We start from the raw sequence: 20,779 nt of genomic DNA, 5'->3' as shown, positions 1-20,779 counted from the left end.
CTTTTCAGAATTTACGCGCGCTCCCGTGACACCCTGGGACCCAAATCGCACAGTTGAGGGGTGGCGCGCGGGGTACGCCAAAGTGTTAAATCAGTCTTTCATATGGCACTATAACAAAAGCTTTGCTAAAGTCAAGGAATACAACATCACAAACTTTACCACTATCAACTGCCTCAACTGTGCCATAATAAAATGATAGCAAATTTGTTAAACATGAACGGCCATTTGTAAAACCACGTTGTGAATAATTTATCGATTTATTTTTTCAAGATGAAGACGAATGGTATTTGCAATTATTGATTCGAGCAACTTTTCCATAATAAACATTAAGCTAATTGGCTGATAGTTTGACACGAGATCTATTGCCTTTCTTGAAAATTGGTACCATATTAGCAACCTTCCACGACTCTGGCACTCTGTCCGACTAGTGATTTATTAAATATTGTACACAATGTCTACAATTGTCGCAAAGCTCCTCTTTGTATTCTTTAAGTACCCCTGGCAAATGCTTCGTGTGGCCCTGGGGGATTTGTTTGGCTTTAGTGTCATTATTTAATAACGGTCTCCCTGGTAACTGCTAAACTAGTCAACCTGTATTCTTCCCTACTCATATAGACTTGTTCGGCTGAAGGCATAATGCGAATTTCCTCTTTAGTAAGATAAAATATTTATTAAAAATACTACTCATCTCTTCAGCATTATCAGTTATCTGACCTGTGTTTTTTATGGACCTATCCTTTCCTTTCCCTAATTTTTGTTCAATATAACTGAAAATCCCCTTTAGGATTTGTCTTTGCTTGCCCTGCTATGCGAACTTCATAGTTTCTTTTTGCCCTCCTTATCTCTTTTTTTTCAAATTTCTAACCAGTTGGATGAATTCTTGTTCTAAATTGACTTCCCCAATCTTAATCCTTTTGTACAAAGCTCTTTCTACCTATAAGGTTCTTCAGATCCTTTGTTATCCATTTTGGGTCATTATTATTCGATCTACTCTGTTTGTATGGTATACTACGTTCCAGTGCTTTGCTTAGAATTATGGGCTTGATTGAACCACTGAAGAACAAAGGTCGCCATTTATATATGGACAACTACTATAACTCTGTTCAACTTAGTGAGAAGCTGCTTCAACAAGGTGTATACACCTGTGGTACTCTCAGATTGCAGCACGGTGCACCAAAAGATCTTCAGCTACAGGCAAATGGTAAGCTACTAGTAGATAAAACTGTATTCAGACAAAGACAATACTTTTATAATCCTGTGGAAAGATGAGAGTTGTTTCACTCATCACAACTTGCCAGTAATGACGAAAAGCCAGTTTTTGACATTTTTACTTTACTCTTATGGTATTGATAATATTTTTCTTCCATTTGTTCTTATATGAATACTGTATATCCCTTTAGAGCATTCTATTGCGAACAATTCGATACCGAAATGAACAACGTAACACGAAAATTGATGTGATAAAACTAAAAAGTGTGTGTACACATTTTAGTGCGGGGTGTTGTGGGTGTGTGGATGAGTGCTTACTTACGGGTGCTGTGGGTAGCACACCGTGCTTTTTACCTTATATATGCATATATCCCTCTAAGAGACTGCTATTGCGAACAATTTGATATCAAAAGCAACGACGTAACAAGAAAATTGAGGTGATAAAACTGAAAAAAGAACACACACATTTTAGTGCAGGGTGCACGCTCGCAAGAAACGCCAGGCCAACCTTGGGGTGGGCTGGGGCTCGTATGCCAGGCCAAGAAGTGTTAAAAGAAAATCAACTCCTCCCCCTCCCCCCCCCCCAACAGGCAGTCAGTGAAGCCAGATTGCAAAATTCCAAAGGTGATGGATGTGGTGAAGCACCATCACAAGCTACCATCAATTCCTAGACCATGATACGGGCAAACTGCAGGCAAAGGAACCAGACCCCGCTGGCTGACACTTAATTTCAACGACAACTATAAACAAACCCCAAGCTGAGGAGGGGAGGATGCCACAGAATCAAACCCTAAATAACCCTAAGGAGGGGAAAAATTAGGAAAACAATCATCTGGAAGGAATTGGTCAAGATTATCTATTTCCACTTCAGCCCACAAACGGGTACCAGTCTACTGCGATCCATTCTCGCAAGGTCACACTTTAATCACATTGGCTTTGCTTTATCTTAATTACCTTATCATACTTCTGGGAACTTCACTTTAAAAAGTAGTCATGATTGAAAACCAAGATTGTGTTATTTAAACTGAGGGCATTAACTGCATGGTTAGTTTGTATACATGGTCTCATGGAATGAAGCCCTTATTTTATGTATACACATTACCCTGATGCAATTATCAATTTTCATTTCTACTAAATTAACAAATACTTCAGTGTAACTACAACTACAGTACTTAGTCTATACTGCAATACAAATACATGAAACTAGAGCATTAAACACCTTTAAATTATAAGCAAAGTTTTGTAAACCATTTTCAGGGTTTAATATAATAAATTACAGAACCTGATATTCTGCAAGTACTCTACATGAAAATAAATGAAGAACCCTTACCTGAAAAGAATACTGTGCAAGAGCAGCATAGTGCTCACTCTGCCCCCTTACCCAACCTTTAGCTTTGGTGGGTTGTGGTGCCAGTGATGATAACAGCCGCCAAATGACATAAGGACCACCAAACACAACTGCTAAAAACATTACTATAGGCCAGGACGACTTGGAAGCTTTAATGTCAGCCTCTGTAAATGCCGTCGCAGACACCTCGCTCAACCCACCAGTGTTGCGCCATGCAGCCTCTAAACTTGGATCCTGAGACCTTAAGCCTGCAAGAGGTTTAAAGTACAGTACAATTGTGAAAATACATCATGATGAGCATTATTCAGTTTCTCCATTCTCATGGGATGAGGAAACAATAGCCTGGAGGATGTTAGGAGAGCATTTTAGGTAAAGATTAAAGATTCTCTAAAGACAATCATTCATCATATACTTTCCATATTATCCAGTCTCAGAATTGGTACCATCACATTTATTCATTCATTCATTCAATCACTTATAGCTTGCTGTTTAGTCAGAGTTGATTTGCTTTTGTATTGAGGCAGGTATTTTCTCCCGATTCCATATACGCCTAACCATCCTGTGAAATGGAAATATTAGGCGAACTTCTAGCTAGTTTCTGATCTACACTGTGTAATCTGTCATATAGAATAGGGGAGCAACACATTGCTGTGTATACCTAAGCTTGTTAATAAAAACAAATTCATTCATTACCAATCCCATTAACCCATTTCCTACTTTCATAGGGTGGAAAGGTATCAGTTCAGAGAAAAATGGTGAATACTGAAAAGTTATAAATAAAGTAGTTTAAAAATTAATTTTGCTGAATCATTCACATATAAAGCATGACAGGAAACAGTAATGCAAAAACTCTAGTTTCAGCAATAGACATAAATGGCTGCTGAAATTGATCCAAACAAGTGTAAGGTAATGAAGATGGGAAAATGAGAACAGAGACCTTTAGGTAACACCACCATAACACAAAAAGCAACCACAAGAAACTGATTAGATTCCTAGAAGTGGATATAATCCCAGCACTAATGCCAAAAGTTCTTGAACATTTTATTTTGTGAGGAAGTAGAATATTTAAAGTGAATATAAACAAAATTTAAGTTCATAGTGGTAGAAAGAATGAAAACCTGTGTGAATTAAATGTGAATGAAAAAGTGCTAGAAGTAGTTGATCCATTTAAATGTCTGGCATGTGTGACTGATAAAAGGAAGAATTTCTTTAAGCAAAGCTGGTCATTGAAGGAAATGACCAATACACAGAGAGCCCGGATTAGAAAAACCAAGATATAAAGAGATGCAGCCAGAGGGCTCTGACAGGACATTAGTGCCAATCGTCATGCATGCACAGACGAGAGATAACCGATGTGACCGTGAAATGGCCAACCTGAAAAACATATGTAGTGTGTTAGAGAAATGTCCAAGAAATCCAAATATCATGAGAAAATCTGTAGGAGTCATGAAACGTATTCAAACCCACATTTGGTACTCCAAGCACACACCCTAGATCACTACACTAAAACATGCTCAAAAAATCACGTTGCGGTGTAACATGGTTTGGACCATATCGTTGTGTAGTGGTCTAGGGCATGCACTTTAGAGTACCAATTATGTGGGTTCCAATCCTCCTCATGGCTTCTACAGAATTTCTCATTAATACATCACGTTAACGTGATTTCGTTGTGCATGTACAATGCCATGGAATGATGTAGAGTACAAGTGTCTGCTAATTGCAAGACTGAAAAGAGGTTACCAAGGTTGCTTGGGGCTGCTGAAGAAATAGATGATGGACTGGTGAAGAGAGTGCATGCAAAAGAAATTATGGGTTGGAGAGGATGAAGGCAAGGGGCCACATACAAGCAGGAATTTAATGTGAAACTAAAGAGAATTGGTTACTAATAATGCTGGGTGGAAATACTTTGTAATAAGGAAGTAAATGTATCATCATTACGATCACTGTCCACCTGGTAGAACGAAGTGGTGAGGTACTGTTGTAGATGACTGCTGGACTGGTGCTACTTATCTGTGTTTATAGTGGGGATGATGAGGCACGAGTTGATTACTTTCTCAGAGTTAATGTCTACAAATCCACAAAAGTAGGAACCAGAGTCATGATAAAGTATTCATGTATGTAAAGTATAGATACTAGCACATACCTTGAAATACTTGCATGCTTACTCTTCAACCTTCTACCAAATTCAAAAAATATTGCCAGAAGAAAAGCTGAAACTGTCAAAGGGGAACTAGACAAGTCTGTGCATGTGGTGTCAGATGTGCTCAATTATGATGACTATACAGGGTTGTGGGTTGCAAACAGCCATAGCCTTGTTGATCAGGTGATCACCAGGAAAGCCTGGCCTAAGGCCTGGCTGCAAAATAAATTATCACTGGCAAAATGATTTCATAGTGCTGCATATTTAAAACAAAAGCAGGTGAAACTAAACCTATGCAGTTTATGTAGGAGGAAGAAAAAGTAACAAATTTATGGAAGATGCAAATGGGAGGCAATGCTGGAGAGACAGACAAGATGTGAGGTAGAAGAGTGTGTTAGAGCACTGATGCTTTAGAAGAGTGTGTTAGAGCACTGATGGTTTAGAAGAGTGTGTTAGAGCACTGATGGTTTAGAAGAGTGTGTTAGAGCACTGATGCTTTAGAAGAGTGTGTTAGAGCACTGATGCTTTAGAAGAGTGTGTTAGAGCACTGATGCTTTAGAAGAGTGTGTTAGAGCACTGATGCTTTAGAAGAGTGTGTTAGAGCACTGATGCTTTAGAAGAGTGTGTTAGAGCACTGATGGTTTAGAAGAGTGTGTTAGAGCACTGATGCTTTAGAAGAGTGTGTTAGAGCACTGATGCTTTAGAAGAGTGTGTTAGAGCACTGATGCTTTAGAAGAGTGTGTTAGAGCACTGATGCTTTAGAAGAGTGTGTTAGAGCACTGATGCTTTAGAAGAGTGTGTTAGAGCACTGATGCTTTAGAAGAGTGTGTTAGAGCACTGATGGTTTAGAAGAGTGTGTTAGAGCACTGATGGTTTAGAAGAGTGTGTTAGAGCACTGATGCTTTAGAAGAGTGTGTTAGAGCACTGATGCTTTAGAAGAGTGTGTTAGAGCACTGATGCTTTAGAAGAGTGTGTTAGAGCACTGATGCTTTAGAAGAGTGTGTTAGAGCACTGATGCTTTAGAAGAGTGTGTTAGAGCACTGATGGTTTAGAAGAGTGTGTTAGAGCACTGATGGTTTAGAAGAGTGTGTTAGAGCACTGATGCTTTAGAAGAGTGTGTTAGAGCACTGATGCTTTAGAAGAGTGTGTTAGAGCACTGATGCTTTAGAAGAGTGTGTTAGAGCACTGATGCTTTAGAAGAGTGTGTTAGAGCACTGATGCTTTAGAAGAGTGTGTTAGAGCACTGATGCTTTAGAAGAGTGTGTTAGAGCACTGATGCTTTAGAAGAGTGTGTTAGAGCACTGATGCTTTAGAAGAGTGTGTTAGAGCACTGATGCTTTAGAAGAGTGTGTTAGAGCACTGATGCTTTAGAAGAGTGTGTTAGAGCACTGATGCTTTAGAAGAGTGTGTTAGAGCACTGATGCTTTAGAAGAGTGTGTTAGAGCACTGATGCTTTAGAAGAGTGTGTTAGAGCACTGATGCTTTAGAAGAGTGTGTTAGAGCACTGATGCTTTAGAAGAGTGTGTTAGAGCACTGATGCTTTAGAAGAGTGTGTTAGAGCACTGATGCTTTAGAAGAGTGTGTTAGAGCACTGATGCTTTAGAAGAGTGTGTTAGAGCACTGATGCTTTAGAAGAGTGTGTTAGAGCACTGATGCTTTAGAAGAGTGTGTTAGAGCACTGATGCTTTAGAAGAGTGTGTTAGAGCACTGATGCTTTAGAAGAGTGTGTTAGAGCACTGATGCTTTAGAAGAGTGTGTTAGAGCACTGATGCTTTAGAAGAGTGTGTTAGAGCACTGATGCTTTAGAAGAGTGTGTTAGAGCACTGATGCTTTAGAAGAGTGTGTTAGAGCACTGATGCTTTAGAAGAGTGTGTTAGAGCACTGATGCTTTAGAAGAGTGTGTTAGAGCACTGATGCTTTAGAAGAGTGTGTTAGAGCACTGATGCTTTAGAAGAGTGTGTTAGAGCACTGATGCTTTAGAAGAGTGTGTTAGAGCACTGATGCTTTAGAAGAGTGTGTTAGAGCACTGATGCTTTAGAAGAGTGTGTTAGAGCACTGATGCTTTAGAAGAGTGTGTTAGAGCACTGATGCTTTAGAAGAGTGTGTTAGAGCACTGATGCTTTAGAAGAGTGTGTTAGAGCACTGATGCTTTAGAAGAGTGTGTTAGAGCACTGATGCTTTAGAAGAGTGTGTTAGAGCACTGATGCTTTAGAAGAGTGTGTTAGAGCACTGATGCTTTAGAAGAGTGTGTTAGAGCACTGATGCTTTAGAAGAGTGTGTTAGAGCACTGATGCTTTAGAAGAGTGTGTTAGAGCACTGATGCTTTAGAAGAGTGTGTTAGAGCACTGATGCTTTAGAAGAGTGTGTTAGAGCACTGATGCTTTAGAAGAGTGTGTTAGAGCACTGATGCTTTAGAAGAGTGTGTTAGAGCACTGATGCTTTAGAAGAGTGTGTTAGAGCACTGATGCTTTAGAAGAGTGTGTTAGAGCACTGATGCTTTAGAAGAGTGTGTTAGAGCACTGATGCTTTAGAAGAGTGTGTTAGAGCACTGATGCTTTAGAAGAGTGTGTTAGAGCACTGATGCTTTAGAAGAGTGTGTTAGAGCACTGATGCTTTAGAAGAGTGTGTTAGAGCACTGATGCTTTAGAAGAGTGTGTTAGAGCACTGATGCTTTAGAAGAGTGTGTTAGAGCACTGATGCTTTAGAAGAGTGTGTTAGAGCACTGATGCTTTAGAAGAGTGTGTTAGAGCACTGATGCTTTAGAAGAGTGTGTTAGAGCACTGATGCTTTAGAAGAGTGTGTTAGAGCACTGATGCTTTAGAAGAGTGTGTTAGAGCACTGATGGTTTAGAAGAGTGTGTTAGAGCACTGATGGTTTAGAAGAGTGTGTTAGAACACTGATGGTTTGAACACCTGTAAACAATGAAAGACGACTGGCTTGCATACGAGACATACAAGTACACAGATTTGAGTGATGGTGAGGTAAGCCTACTGAATGAAAACAGAAAATAGAGCAATGCATTCCGAGTACACTGCACAATGGCAGTTTAATAGATATAGAACAGGAAAGATTAAGTCATTATTAAACTGCCTGAAATGAAGTTTCCAAATGTAGTCATAATAAGGCAGAGGGAGATACCGACAGCAATGAAGCAAGATTCATTTTCACTTCAGTTCATAAATGGAGAAACAAATTCCAGTAACTTGTATAATTAAAAATGCTTGCAAAGCAAATAAATATGTACTAGCCATCACTAAAACTGATCATCAAATCCTGCATGATCTGAACTTACCAATAAGATAAAGCAGTTTCCTGTACAGCCACCGTAGAGTTCGCACAACAGCAAGTGCAGAAAATATTTGAGCAAAATGAGACTTCATTCTGGAGAAGTGGTCAGCAACTCCCAATACAGCACGAAATGAACTGAGAACGAAAAAATGACGTATTACCATTATACTGTACAAAGAATGTTTTCCCACACAAGTTCCAAACTTCATAAGGGCACCCAACAAACAACATCTAAGCAATTTCATTTCTATGCTATATGAATGAACTTACACATACATAGTAACTAAGCTCAACAATAGTAGACAAATACATTGCAGTTCACAGATAAAACATGCAGACTTGGAAGATAAAAATCAATTGTTAATTACAGTACATCATAAATAAAAAAGTTTGTCAATAAAGTGAAGTACTCGGGTAAAAGATGAAAGCAACCATATGAGTAAGAAAATTGTCTAAAAATCATGAGGTACTATAATATTAAAACACTATAGTTAATGGGCAATACAAAATTCCTTATAGCTTCCTTCAGCAACCATGGTGATATTTGGGCTGGTCCTACTGCTTTTGTAACATCCACTTCCTCCAGGAATATTTTTACATTACCTCTTCTACATAATTAAAATTCTGTCTAGTGTTGTTGCTGGTTGTCTATTGTCACCCGAACTCGGAGACTAATCTGGTTCCGATTTGAAGACCTCATGGAACCTCTAAGTCGAGTTCTTCACACAATACCTTGTCATTAACAAGAGTGTTCTTAACTGTGGGGACAGGGATCACATTAAAACCCAACAGGCTCAAACCTGTACACCAGTTTATTGACGGTAGAGAACTGACACCAGAGCCAAAGCCTAACCCATGCAAGCACAACTAGGCGAGTACATGGTCTCATAATATTGTTTTTCTCCACATGTCAGCTTAGGCTAGCTCTTTACTTTTGCCATATTCTCAAACTGCTGCTCAACTACCCTCTTAATTCTTGTGTACTCAATTCCTGGCCCTCTTTAGTGCCTCCCTATTGCCTCTGTACTTCTCTACTTCTTCCATCATTTTGTCTTTTCCTCATTACACTGTAACCACGAGTTTGCTGTTCTCCCTTTATCCACTTCCCTCCTGAAAACTATGAAGTGTTCCATCGCTTCTTTGCACATTTATGTTACGAGTTCCATCACCTCATTTGCCAACTTTTCTATTTCAGTCTCCCACCGAACCCCTCTCAGATAATCTCTAATCCTCCTGTAGTCCCATTTTTTTGGTGTTCTCTCCTGTTCCATGTCCTATTTGACACTCTTAGTCCAACAATGTAATCAAACATCATTATGCAATGGTCACTGGCTCATAGATGTACCTCATTTTAACCATTAAACTGCACAACACATCAATAGCTGTGGCGAGTAACTGTCACAGAATTGTGAACCACAGCTATAGCTGTTTTGGCGTACCACGCATAATTCAAAAGTCTCGCGGCTACACGGGGTTCACATCAACTTCCTTAGGGCTCTTGTAAACAGACACCATCTATTAAAAAAAACAAATCGTGGGCAACATTTTTGAACGTGAAAGCCTCAATACTGAGAGCTACCAAGGCTGGCACATGCAGCATGAGCTAACAGCACTGCTGTTCAGCTTGTGACCACAGCATCGCCTAAAAAATGTAAAAGTATGTATAACTGGCATTATTTAGCAATGATAGTATTACACAAGACCTGTGATAACAATTACCAGGATTCTGATAATAGCAGGATTGTTGTGATAATTAGCACTGTGTATAGTATTGTGGGAGGAGTAATGCAGAGGGAGGGAGGGAGGGGAGGGGAGGGGAGGGAGGTAGCTTCATCTGCTGACTGTGTGGCCATCTGTTATTGCCTAGAATCATATCAGTTTAGTGGTTTGCTATGGTGAACACAAATGTAGATACTTATATATAACATGAGTATATAATGTAATAACAGCACAATATGGTGGGAGGAGGAATCTTTGTGAGGGAGGGAAGGCAGCATCCACTGACTGTGTGGCGACCTTTGTTATTGTATGAACTCGCCATAAGAGTTTAGTTGTACAGTTATGGTGAACATAATATGAAGATACTTGTATATAATGTGTGTATATAGTGTAATAACACCACAAACAGTATGGTTGTTAGTGGAATGTTAGTGTGTGTGTGGCCTTGAACGAGTGAGGGAGGGGAGGCAGCGTCAACTGACTGTGTGGCGACCTCTGTTGCTGTCTGAACTCCGACGATTGCTGTCAACACCTCAATTTTGCCAGGATGCCTCGCCCTATTGAGGCCAAAATACATCGCCTACGATTCCCCTTCCCCGTGGTCAGGGAACACAAATGAACAGTTTTATAAGAGGAAATTTTTTTTAAATTTTCCGTATTTCTTGCACCTGGGCATGTTTGCAGGCTATAATCACAAGAGCAGCCCAGGGGTCAAGTTCTCTCCATTTTTATTTTGGGCAAACACCATATCCAGTGTTGCTGGTAGATCACCACCACTTTTTCTTGTGGGCTCCTTGATATGCTGCCACAGGAAGTGTTTGTAATGTCTAGAAATCTTGCTCTCCCTACTTCATCTCCCTCATGAGCATCCTTTATTGACCGGTCTATTTCTATTTGATCAAAATCCCTAAGTATTAGGATCTTTGCTCTGGCTCTCCTTGCCTGTGGCCACCCAATGATTCAGAGAGGAGTGAGGAGCGAGCTCAGATGTCAATGTTTGCAGATGTAAATTTAATGAGGACAGTAAAAAGTGAGGAAGACTGGGGCTGTGGCAGAACGAGATGGGAGGATAAGTAGTTTCCTTAGAGAGGTTAGTAGGGTGCCAATTCTCTCTGAACATCAGCCAGTTACAGCTGCTATCTCCAGAAACCTCTGATGATTGAGTATCTCGGCACTCACAGGTGTGGTTCGTGCACAACTGAAAACACAGTGTTAGCGAACTTACTTCGCATCAACAAAGTGATGCGAAGTAATCAGCAATGGTTGATTTTGTTAACTGACACACCATCGACTGGAGTTGACTGGTCCATACATAACGTTCTGAAGACCAGATGTCTCAAAAAAAAAAAAAAATATGTATTTTGTAAAGCTCACCTAACACAGTCCACTTTTTGGAGAAAAGCACATGTTCATGCTTATTGTAGCAAAAGGGTCAAGTGTTAGGTACATTTAAAAAAATTTACAACATTTGAAGTGACAATTAGCACCATTTTTAAGTAAATTACAGGACTAAATCAGAAAGTCTGATATTAGATACATACTGTAACAAGCAATTAAATTTGTATTAACAAACATTTCAAAATATTTGAAACAAATACAACATACAGTACCTGTAAACAGCATGATATGTTGACTCCAGCATCATACTGACGGAACCAAATGCATGAACAATGCTCTCTATACTCTGAAAGGCTTGACGGGAACTCTCTTCTGCTGCTTGCATAAACCTGTAATTAATCTCCAATTACTGCAGTTAATACTTCAATTCAGAAAAATCATTGCACAAAAAATTGATTTTACTTTCAATACCACACCAGCATTTTAAGTATTTAGCCATAATTAAAGTCACTATAAAAATAAGCATTCGGCTATGACAGAATTGAAGACGCTGTACTCATGGTAAAGAATAGAGGTGGTCATTGAAATATTGCACATGCACATGTATTCGTGCATTATTTGTCAATGCATAAATATGCAACATGAATAATCAGAATTTCCCATTATAAAACAGCCCTAAAATACTAAAAGGAAACATGTATAATGCAAGTCTTACCCCTGGTCAGTCACTGCTCCCCCCATCATACCGAACCGGTTGTAGTTCCCGTACGTCGCTCCGTACGCATTATATCCACCACCATAGTAAGACCCTCCTAAGGAACTGTAAGCCCCCCCGTAGGAACCATAGGCACCATAAGATGGTCGGGAGAATGTGCTAGTTCTAGTAGAGTTAGGGCGTGGAGGCAGGGGTGGCTGGCTGGTGTGCGAGAACCCCCCACCACCGCCAGTTCCTGGGGCCACATGTGGAGATACTGATACAAACCTGTACAAGTAGAGAATTGAAATCCATAATGCTCATTATCTCTTATAACTTCACTAATGTTCATAGTTAAACAATATAGGAATCAAAACAAAGTTCTTTGTTGAAGGTCAACCTTTAATGCCTGCACTGCGAACCTTTTTGGGCAAAAACTTCATAGTACAATTGTTAAGAACATTTTTGTTGATTTTATAAATGTTCAGGTAAACTTAATGTCAAAATGCTTCCAAACTCAACCATTTTCATTTCAAACTAGTGATGAAAACATTAAAAACATTAAAATATAGCCTAATTAAAAAAAAAAAGTACAACTCGGAACGAGATTTCTCGGTTGGCGCAGTACAGTGGTTAACAAAAAAAAAAATTATAATGCAGTAGTCCCAATGATACAACAATTTAATGGATTGGTGATATCAAATTAAAAGATTGAAATGTGCCTTAAAAAAAATAGATAGAAAAATTATACAATATTTGAAAATGTAGATTCAGGTCAAACTGCTCTTTCTAAATTGCTCCATATCAAAACCACAATAATAGGGAAAATAAAAAATTTGTTAGATGGTGCAAGTCTCCAAATATGGTACGGTACTGACAATTAAAAAAAAAAAAATTATTTCCTTCACATTTTGGAAAAATAACATCTTCCTTCTTTCCTTCTAAAATCTCAAGATTGTAACTTTCTTAGCTAAATGAATTGTGGGGTTCAGTCCCTGAGCCCATTATGTGCCTCTGTAACCCTTTCCACTACCACCCACGGGATGGGTATGGGGTGCATAATAAATGAACTAAACTAACTTCTGAAATCTTCCAACTCCAGACAGGAAAATTAACTTTCAAAATCCTTACTTGGTGAGTACTACTAAGTGAAGAGAAGCATCAGATAAAAAGAACTATTGCCCATATGTGTATTCCATCAGTTATAAGTCAATGACATGGACTATTGCATTACACATTCAGAGACTGCCTCCAGAGACTGACCACCTTATTGGTGTGCCATAGGTCTATTTTAATTTATAATTAATAATCAATTTTGTTTGGAACAACTTGTGAAAATACATGTTAAGCTTATAGATGTCCCCCTCCCCCCACTCCCAAGGTCAAAATACCGACCCTCGCCAGGATGCAACCCCACAGGGAGCCGACTAACTCCCGGGTACTTATTTACTGCTAGGCGAACAGAAGCATTAGGTGACAACCATTCAGGAATGGTTGGGCAACCATGCCCAACCATACCTGTCCCACTTCAGATTTGAACCCAAGATTCCTGGTTGAGAGTCGAGAACGAACGCAACTGCACTACCGCATCCTATCCTTGTTACATTCTTGTACCTACTGTATAAACAAAGGCCATTCCATTCAAAGTCAAAGTCCATTCTATGTCCAGTCCAAGTCCATTCCATGTACCTGCCAAACGTCTGTTTATGAATGATAAACAGTTTACACACTACTCAACTGATGACATTCGAACACTTCCAGAACAGGTGCTTCGCTGACGACTTTTGTTCAAACCACAATGCTGTAAATGCTTCACCCACGTACTACAAATACAAATAATTGCAAACAAAATCTAAACACCTAACCTAATCAATGCCTAAATAGGCATATGCTAAGCAAATATATATTACGTTATATTTGACAAAATTCCAATTTTGAATGAACAAGATGTTAAATTTTATGAATGTGTCTTTGGGGTCGACTGCTGAATGGAATGTACTTGGTCTGAGAACGGGTTGACTACCAAGCCCCTCGCCCCCTCCCTATCTTCAAGTACGGTACTAACCACAATTCCCAGAGATACAGTACCTGGTTCACCAGGGTATCTGGCCACTTGGTGCAGAGAGAAACACCATATGCTTCCAGTTTTGTGTCATTAACTTTCCCAATATTACAGATTGATCGATAAAGATTAAGCCACCCAAGAGGTGGCACGGGCATGAATAGCCCGTAAGTGGTACAATTTTTTGTTCAGTAATTCTTTTCAGTATTCTGAGGTCGCATTTAATCGTCAAGCTGTTATCGCGGGGAGGATACTGCTTGACAGTCTTTATGAGGGTGTCCAGCTGCTGGACACCTTTGTTGACCAGGAGAGTGGCTGTGTTGATGGCTTCAGGGTGGTTACTGATATTATTAGATGTAATATCCAATATTACATGTACAACATCCATTTTAAGGTAATTTTATTGGAGTAGCTACTTTTTCAATCTATTCTAACTTTTACAATAATTACTATTCTTAGTCTAACAAGAACGTCAATAACCAAGTTTTCAGAGACCGATGACTTTGATTAAATTTCACTATAGAATTTGGACTGTCTGTATTTGCTTTACGGCGAGAAAAAAATAAAGCGAAGAACAAAACGTAAATATTCCTAGGCCTAGTACAGCACATATGTTTATATATATATATATATATATATATATATATATATATATATATATATATATATATATATATATATATATATATATATATATATAATGTATATATATATATATATATATATATATATATATATATATATATATATATATATATATATATATATATATATATATATATATATATATATATATATATATATATATATATATATATATATATATATATATATATATATATAATGTATATATATATATATATATATATATATATATATATATATATATATATATATATATATATATATATATATATATATATATATATATATATATATATATATATATATATATATATATATATATATATATATATATATATATATATATATATATATATATATATATATATATATATATATATATATATATATATATATATATATATATATATATATATATATATATATATATATATATATATATATATATATATATATATATATATATATATATATATATATATATATATATATATATATATATATATATATATATATATATATATATATATATATATATATATATATATATATATATATATATATATATATATATATATATATATATATATATATATATATATATATATATATATATATATATATATATATATATATATATATATATATATATATATATATATATATATATACACACAAGGAGGTACATTGGGTTCATGAGAGTACATAGCATTGATGTTTTTATTCTTGCAAAGCCATTAACAAGCATAGCGTTTTGGGCAGGTTCTTATTCTAACAATTTGAAGTAGGTAATCTGAAGCAAAATTTGAAGATTAACAGGTCTATTGTAAGAAAATTTGAAGAAAATTAATTGGCACATTGTAGTAAAATATGAGTTCAACTGTGTATTATATTAGGCCTAAGATGGTTAGGTTAGATGTTATTTTCCAATAAAAATAGAAAAACCTTTTCTGACTTGCCCAAATCCAATAGTACCAAACACTACTTTCTAAAGCTTCATTACGTCAATATATATATATATATACCATGGTCCACTTACGGAGGATTATCACTATCTACACCCGAGAGGATGACCTCTAAAATGGATAAGAAATTGAACCCATAGTTCTGTACATGTTGCTGGTCTATGTACTGTAGTGCCGAGACTGTGGTCCACCACACAACTACCACACCACACACACGCTACACACTACTCATAGTGCTCAAAAGGAAGGTCTGGGATATGATTGTTATGATGCTAAACGCTTATCAGTTTAATAAGCTTACGCGTTTGCGTTGTCAGGATTGAAGTTGGGTTGCCTCTGGTTGACGCCATTCTGTCGCTCCCAGGGTTTGGGTGCGGAAGCCATTTACTCCACACTAACTTTGTCTTGACAGGAGCCCCACACTCCCCTTAGGGTCCATTAGCCAGCGTAGGAGCAGCTGATGACGAGCGGGAGAGCAGCAGCAGCAGCAGCGTGCTCCCTGGACGGCGACGCGGGGGGTACTGAGTGGCCTTGGCCGCCCCGGACCATCAACCACGCTAGAATTAATGAATGCCTCTCAGTGTTTACAAAGTTACAAAGAATTTCCTGGTAACTAAATAATTTTTTTTTATATATACACAAGAGTTCTCACATTCTTATACAGCCACTAGCACGTGTAGCGTTTCGGGCAAGTCCTTATAGTTCTATGTTCCCCAGAATACGACCCACTAAATGGTTTAGCAACCAGATACCCATTTTACTCTTGGGTAAACAGAGGCTACAGTTAGGGATTTGTGGTCAGTAAATCCTCCCCGGCCAGGATACATGATTGTAACCTATCCACCGCTGCCCACTGGATGGGGAGCGGTGTGCAGGACAAACATATCAATTGTGACACTAGCTCTCCACATTTGGCAGTTGCTTAATTTAGAAATTGTACTTATTTTTTTTTTAATTTTGCCCCGAGGGGCGAGTTTATTGGGCAGCGCCACTCATCTTGTGAGTGGACATTACGCCATAGCAGTATGTATAACACTCCCCAATAGGAAGAAAACCCACTGGGTTGTTCATCCTGTCACTTAATTGTACCCAGACACAGCTAGGACTTGCTTAACTGTCTCAAGTGAACAGCTCCTCAATCAAGAAGATTAACATCTATCAACCCTTAAAAGCTTACGTTATCTTGTGGGTGCAAAATGGGGGAATCTTTTAAGAACAGTAACAATATTTGACAAATAGTGATTTCCTAACTCAAACAATGTGGGGTTTATAATTCTACACATACTTCTGATGTCTCTCAGGTGTTCACATTCACGTAGATAGTGTTCAAGGCGGTGTCCGTCACTCTCATCACAGATTCTGCAACTTCGCTGATCAACTGTTGTTTCCATTCCATATCTCCATGGATATTTGTATCCAAGACGGATTCTTGCTATTACTGATTCTCTCCCTCGTCCTCCTCCTCTTCGGCCATAATGATTGGGACCTGTGGTCGATCTCGAGAAAACATCCAGCGATCTTTTAGGCTAGATAATAGCCTAACGTGTATGAATACTCTCTGGCTTCCTGTCCCCTGACACAGTGAACTATACCATTGATGGTATTTCATTAATGTTCCCAGCTTTGGTTTTAACTGATTGAATTATGGATATAATGTCTGTCGGGATGACTGGTAAAAGAAGTAGTTAGGATAGGGATATGTAGTAACATGTACTCACCTAGTTGTGACCTAGTTGTGCTTGCGGGGGCTGAGCTCTGGCTCTTTGGTCCCGCCTCTCAACTGTCAATCATCTGATGTACAGATTCATGAGCCTACTGGGCTCTATCATATCTACATCTGAAACTGTGTATGGAGTCAGCCTCCACCACATCACTTCCTAATGCATTCCATCTGTTAACTACTCTGACACTGAAAAAGTTCTTTCTAACGTCCCTGTGGCTCATTTGGGTACTCAGTTTCCACCTTTGTCCCCTTGTTCGCGTACCACTCTTGTTAAATAGTCCATCCTTGTCTACCCTGTCAATTCCCCCTGCGAATTTTGTATGTCGTGATCATGTCTCCCCGAGCTCTTCTGTCTTCCAGCAACGTGAGGTGCAGTTCACATAGCCTGTCCTCATAACTAATACCTCTTAGTTCTAGGACTAGCCTAGTGGCATACCTCTGAACTTTTTCCATCTTGGTCTTGTGCTTGACAAGGTACGGGCTCCATGCTGGGGCCGCATACTCCAGGATTGGTTTTATATGAAATTGAAATTGAAATTGAAATAAGTTTTTGAGGTAAAATACACACAAAGGGATGAGGTAGCTCAAGCTATTCTCACCCCGTTCAGTACAACGTGTTAGTACATACATAGACACACATCGCAAACAATAAACATATTACCAAACATTCTGAGAGATAAACATATACATTTCCTCCTTCACAAGTAGTATGGTATCAGACGTACACACAAATACTTTTATGACCTAGGTATACTGTATAAACAATTTGCAAGAGACATGCAGATAATTCAACAAAATATTACAGTCTTGGTGCAAAATTCTTATATCTCTCAAGAATATCATCAACCTTTCCGTTGTGACACATCCAGGCTATTTGTTCAGAAACAGTCCTTATCTCAAGTGTTTCTATATACATTAATCAACGGACAATCAAGAACATAATGGGCAAGGGTGTGAGACCTTAACATACCACATAGTTTACACTTCGTGTCATTATCATGAACATCTATCCCATATTCCCAGTAATATTTGTACCCAAGCCTGAGCCGCATGTACACAGAGTCACTCCAAGCATTTCTCCTTTTACCATAAGTGAAATGGGTGTTTTGACTCACATACATGTAGTGTTGCATGGTTTGACTTCTCTCATACATTATATCTCTCCTCTCCACTTCTGCCTGTGCCTGAATATTTCTGATTTTGCTTCTTATTTGTCTCATTGTGAATTCACATTCAATGTCAACTTGTGGTTTTGATGTGGCACGTTTGGCCAAGTCATCCGTCACCTCGTTGAGCACTATTCCAACATGAGATGGAATCCACATGAATTTCACACTATTTATTTTATATGTGGTATACAAGGTTTTATATGTGGTTTTATATGTGGTATACAAGGTTCTGAAGGAATCCTTACACAGGCTCCTGAAGGCAGTCCTAATATTAGCCAGCCTTGCATACGCCGCTGATGTTATTCTTTTGATGAGGGCTTCAGGAGACAGGTTTGGTGTGATATCAACTCCTAGATCTTTCTCTCTTGTCAGTTTCATGAAGGACTTCATCTCCCATTCGGTATCCTGTGTCTGGCCTCTTGTTTCCTCCGCCTAGTTTTATTACCATATATTTACTTGGGTTGAACTTTAGTAGCCATTTGTTGGATTATTCATTCAGTTTGTCTAGGTTATCTTGTAGCCTCATTCTATCTTCCTCTGTCTTAATCCTCTTCATAATTTTTGTATCATCAGCAAACATTGAGAGGAACGAGTCAATTCCCTCTGGGAGGTCATTTACGTATATCAGAAACAGTATAGGTCCAAGGACTGATCCCTGTTGGACACTGGTGACGCCTCGCCAATCTGAGACCTCACCCCTCACGGTGACTCGCTGTCTTATGTTGCCCTTATCCAATGGAGTACCGTCCCTTTCACTCCTGTCTGCATCTCCAGCTTGTGCACTAGTCTCTTGTGTGGTACTGTATCAAAGGCTTTCTGGCAATCCAAAAATATGCAGTCTGCCTACCCCTCTCTTCCTTCCCTGATTTTTGTTGCCTGGTCGTAGAATACAATTAATCCTGTGAAACATGACTTGCCATCCTTAAACCCATGTTGATGCTGTGTTACAAAGTTCTTTCGCTTCAGATGTTCCACTAGCTTTTTTCGCACAATCTTCTCCATCAACATGTATTTGAGTGTCTGGGATTTTTCTGGCAAGGTTATTAGCACCAATTGATGAAATGAAGCTATTAAATTCAGTTGCATCTGTCTTTCCTTATCTCACCAATGTAATCCGTGCCTCTGGGGTTCTACTACCCTAAATTATCTTCGACCCATAATTACTCAACACATATCAACAACAATTAGAACAATAACCAATTCAAACCCCAGACAGCACTCGATAGTAACGACAGAACGAACGGAACTGTGGAAAAGTTCACTCTGAAGAATGGTAACACCTGCAGGAGTTACAGAGACAGACAGACTGGGAGGAAGGTGTATGGGTCACCAGGCGTGGTGCGTGAGGTGCTGGCCGTCAGCCCGGGTAAAGAGGACAACACCTGCTCCAACACATCCTGCACACAACACAAGAATTACCGAATAAAGGTTTTGATTGTTGGCGCCTGAGGCGGCCCAGTTTATTGTGCACCCCATACTCCTCCTGTGAGTCAAGCCTATCTGTGACCCAAAGACCGACGTCCCTAAGACTCGTACAATATCTATAACAACGGCACACAACGGACTTATATTAACATTTGTAATGTTTACAATAACCACGATATATATATATATATATATATATATATATATATATATATATATATATATATATATATATATATATATATATATATATATATCATAAGAAAGAAAGTGAAACGCCATGCAACCTCTGAAGAGACAACTAACACAACACCTATACCCCCTATTAGACTATTTTACAGGAACTTCTTTTCCACAGCCCATAAAACGGAGGAAAGGGTCCTGAAAGATATTGTTAGTAGAAACGTTATCCCTACAGACAAAAATCAGAGGATACAACTGACAATTTACTATAAAACCAAAAAAACGGCCAGCCTATTCATGAGAAACTCTCCAGACACAAAGCAGAACGCTTTAAAAGAGACCAACGTCGTCTATGCCTTCAAATGCCCTCTTGGGGACTGTAAGCCTCAAAAAACTCAGTATATAGGCAAGACAACATCTCTTTCCAGGCGTTTAACGATGCATAAGCAACAGGGCTCCATTAAGGAACATATAGTCTCTTCCCACAACCAAACCATCACCAGAGAAATCTCTTGCAAACAACACAGAAATCATCGATAGATACAGCGATAGCAGGCGGCTTGACATATGCGAGGCACTACACATCAAGAAGTCAACACCAGCAATCAACAGCCAATTAATGCACAACTATATTCTACCCACTTCAAGACTCCGCTCCAATATAGAAGCATCAAGAAATATGGGCCAATAAAAATAGGCCTTCTGCAGTTACCTACCTTTAATACCCATTGTTTCGTGTCCTGTCTTGTGATAAAAGTTTATTTTCACCTCATCAAAAACTGTTGTAACATGTCACCTCACCCAAATGTAGGTATAAAAACTCGAAGATATTTAAGCTCTATTCAGCTAAAGTTGTGTGTGTGTGTGTAAA

At 38.5% G+C, this 20,779-nt stretch overlaps 1 protein-coding gene across 1 annotated transcript in view; it reads right to left on the bottom strand.

The window, feature by feature from the left end:
* LOC138370088 (peroxisomal membrane protein PEX13-like) overlaps window positions 1-15,954 on the bottom strand; it is a 27,494-nt gene extending 11,540 nt beyond the window's left edge. The window contains exons 1-5 of the mRNA XM_069334034.1: window positions 15,710-15,954; window positions 11,758-12,024; window positions 11,315-11,431; window positions 7,990-8,120; window positions 2,540-2,805 (exon numbers count right to left, since the gene is read on the bottom strand). Coding sequence (XP_069190135.1) covers window positions 2,540-2,805; window positions 7,990-8,120; window positions 11,315-11,431; window positions 11,758-12,024; window positions 15,710-15,792 — 864 coding nt within the window. The 5' untranslated portion in view covers window positions 15,793-15,954. The remainder of the gene's footprint in view (window positions 1-2,539; window positions 2,806-7,989; window positions 8,121-11,314; window positions 11,432-11,757; window positions 12,025-15,709) is intronic.
* Window positions 15,955-20,779: the final 4,825 nt, after the last annotated feature.

Source organism: Procambarus clarkii, chromosome 30 (genome assembly GCF_040958095.1).
Source record: "Procambarus clarkii isolate CNS0578487 chromosome 30, FALCON_Pclarkii_2.0, whole genome shotgun sequence".
Taxonomy (NCBI): domain Eukaryota; kingdom Metazoa; phylum Arthropoda; class Malacostraca; order Decapoda; family Cambaridae; genus Procambarus; species Procambarus clarkii.
This window is presented reverse-complemented; position numbering and strand designations above follow the sequence as displayed.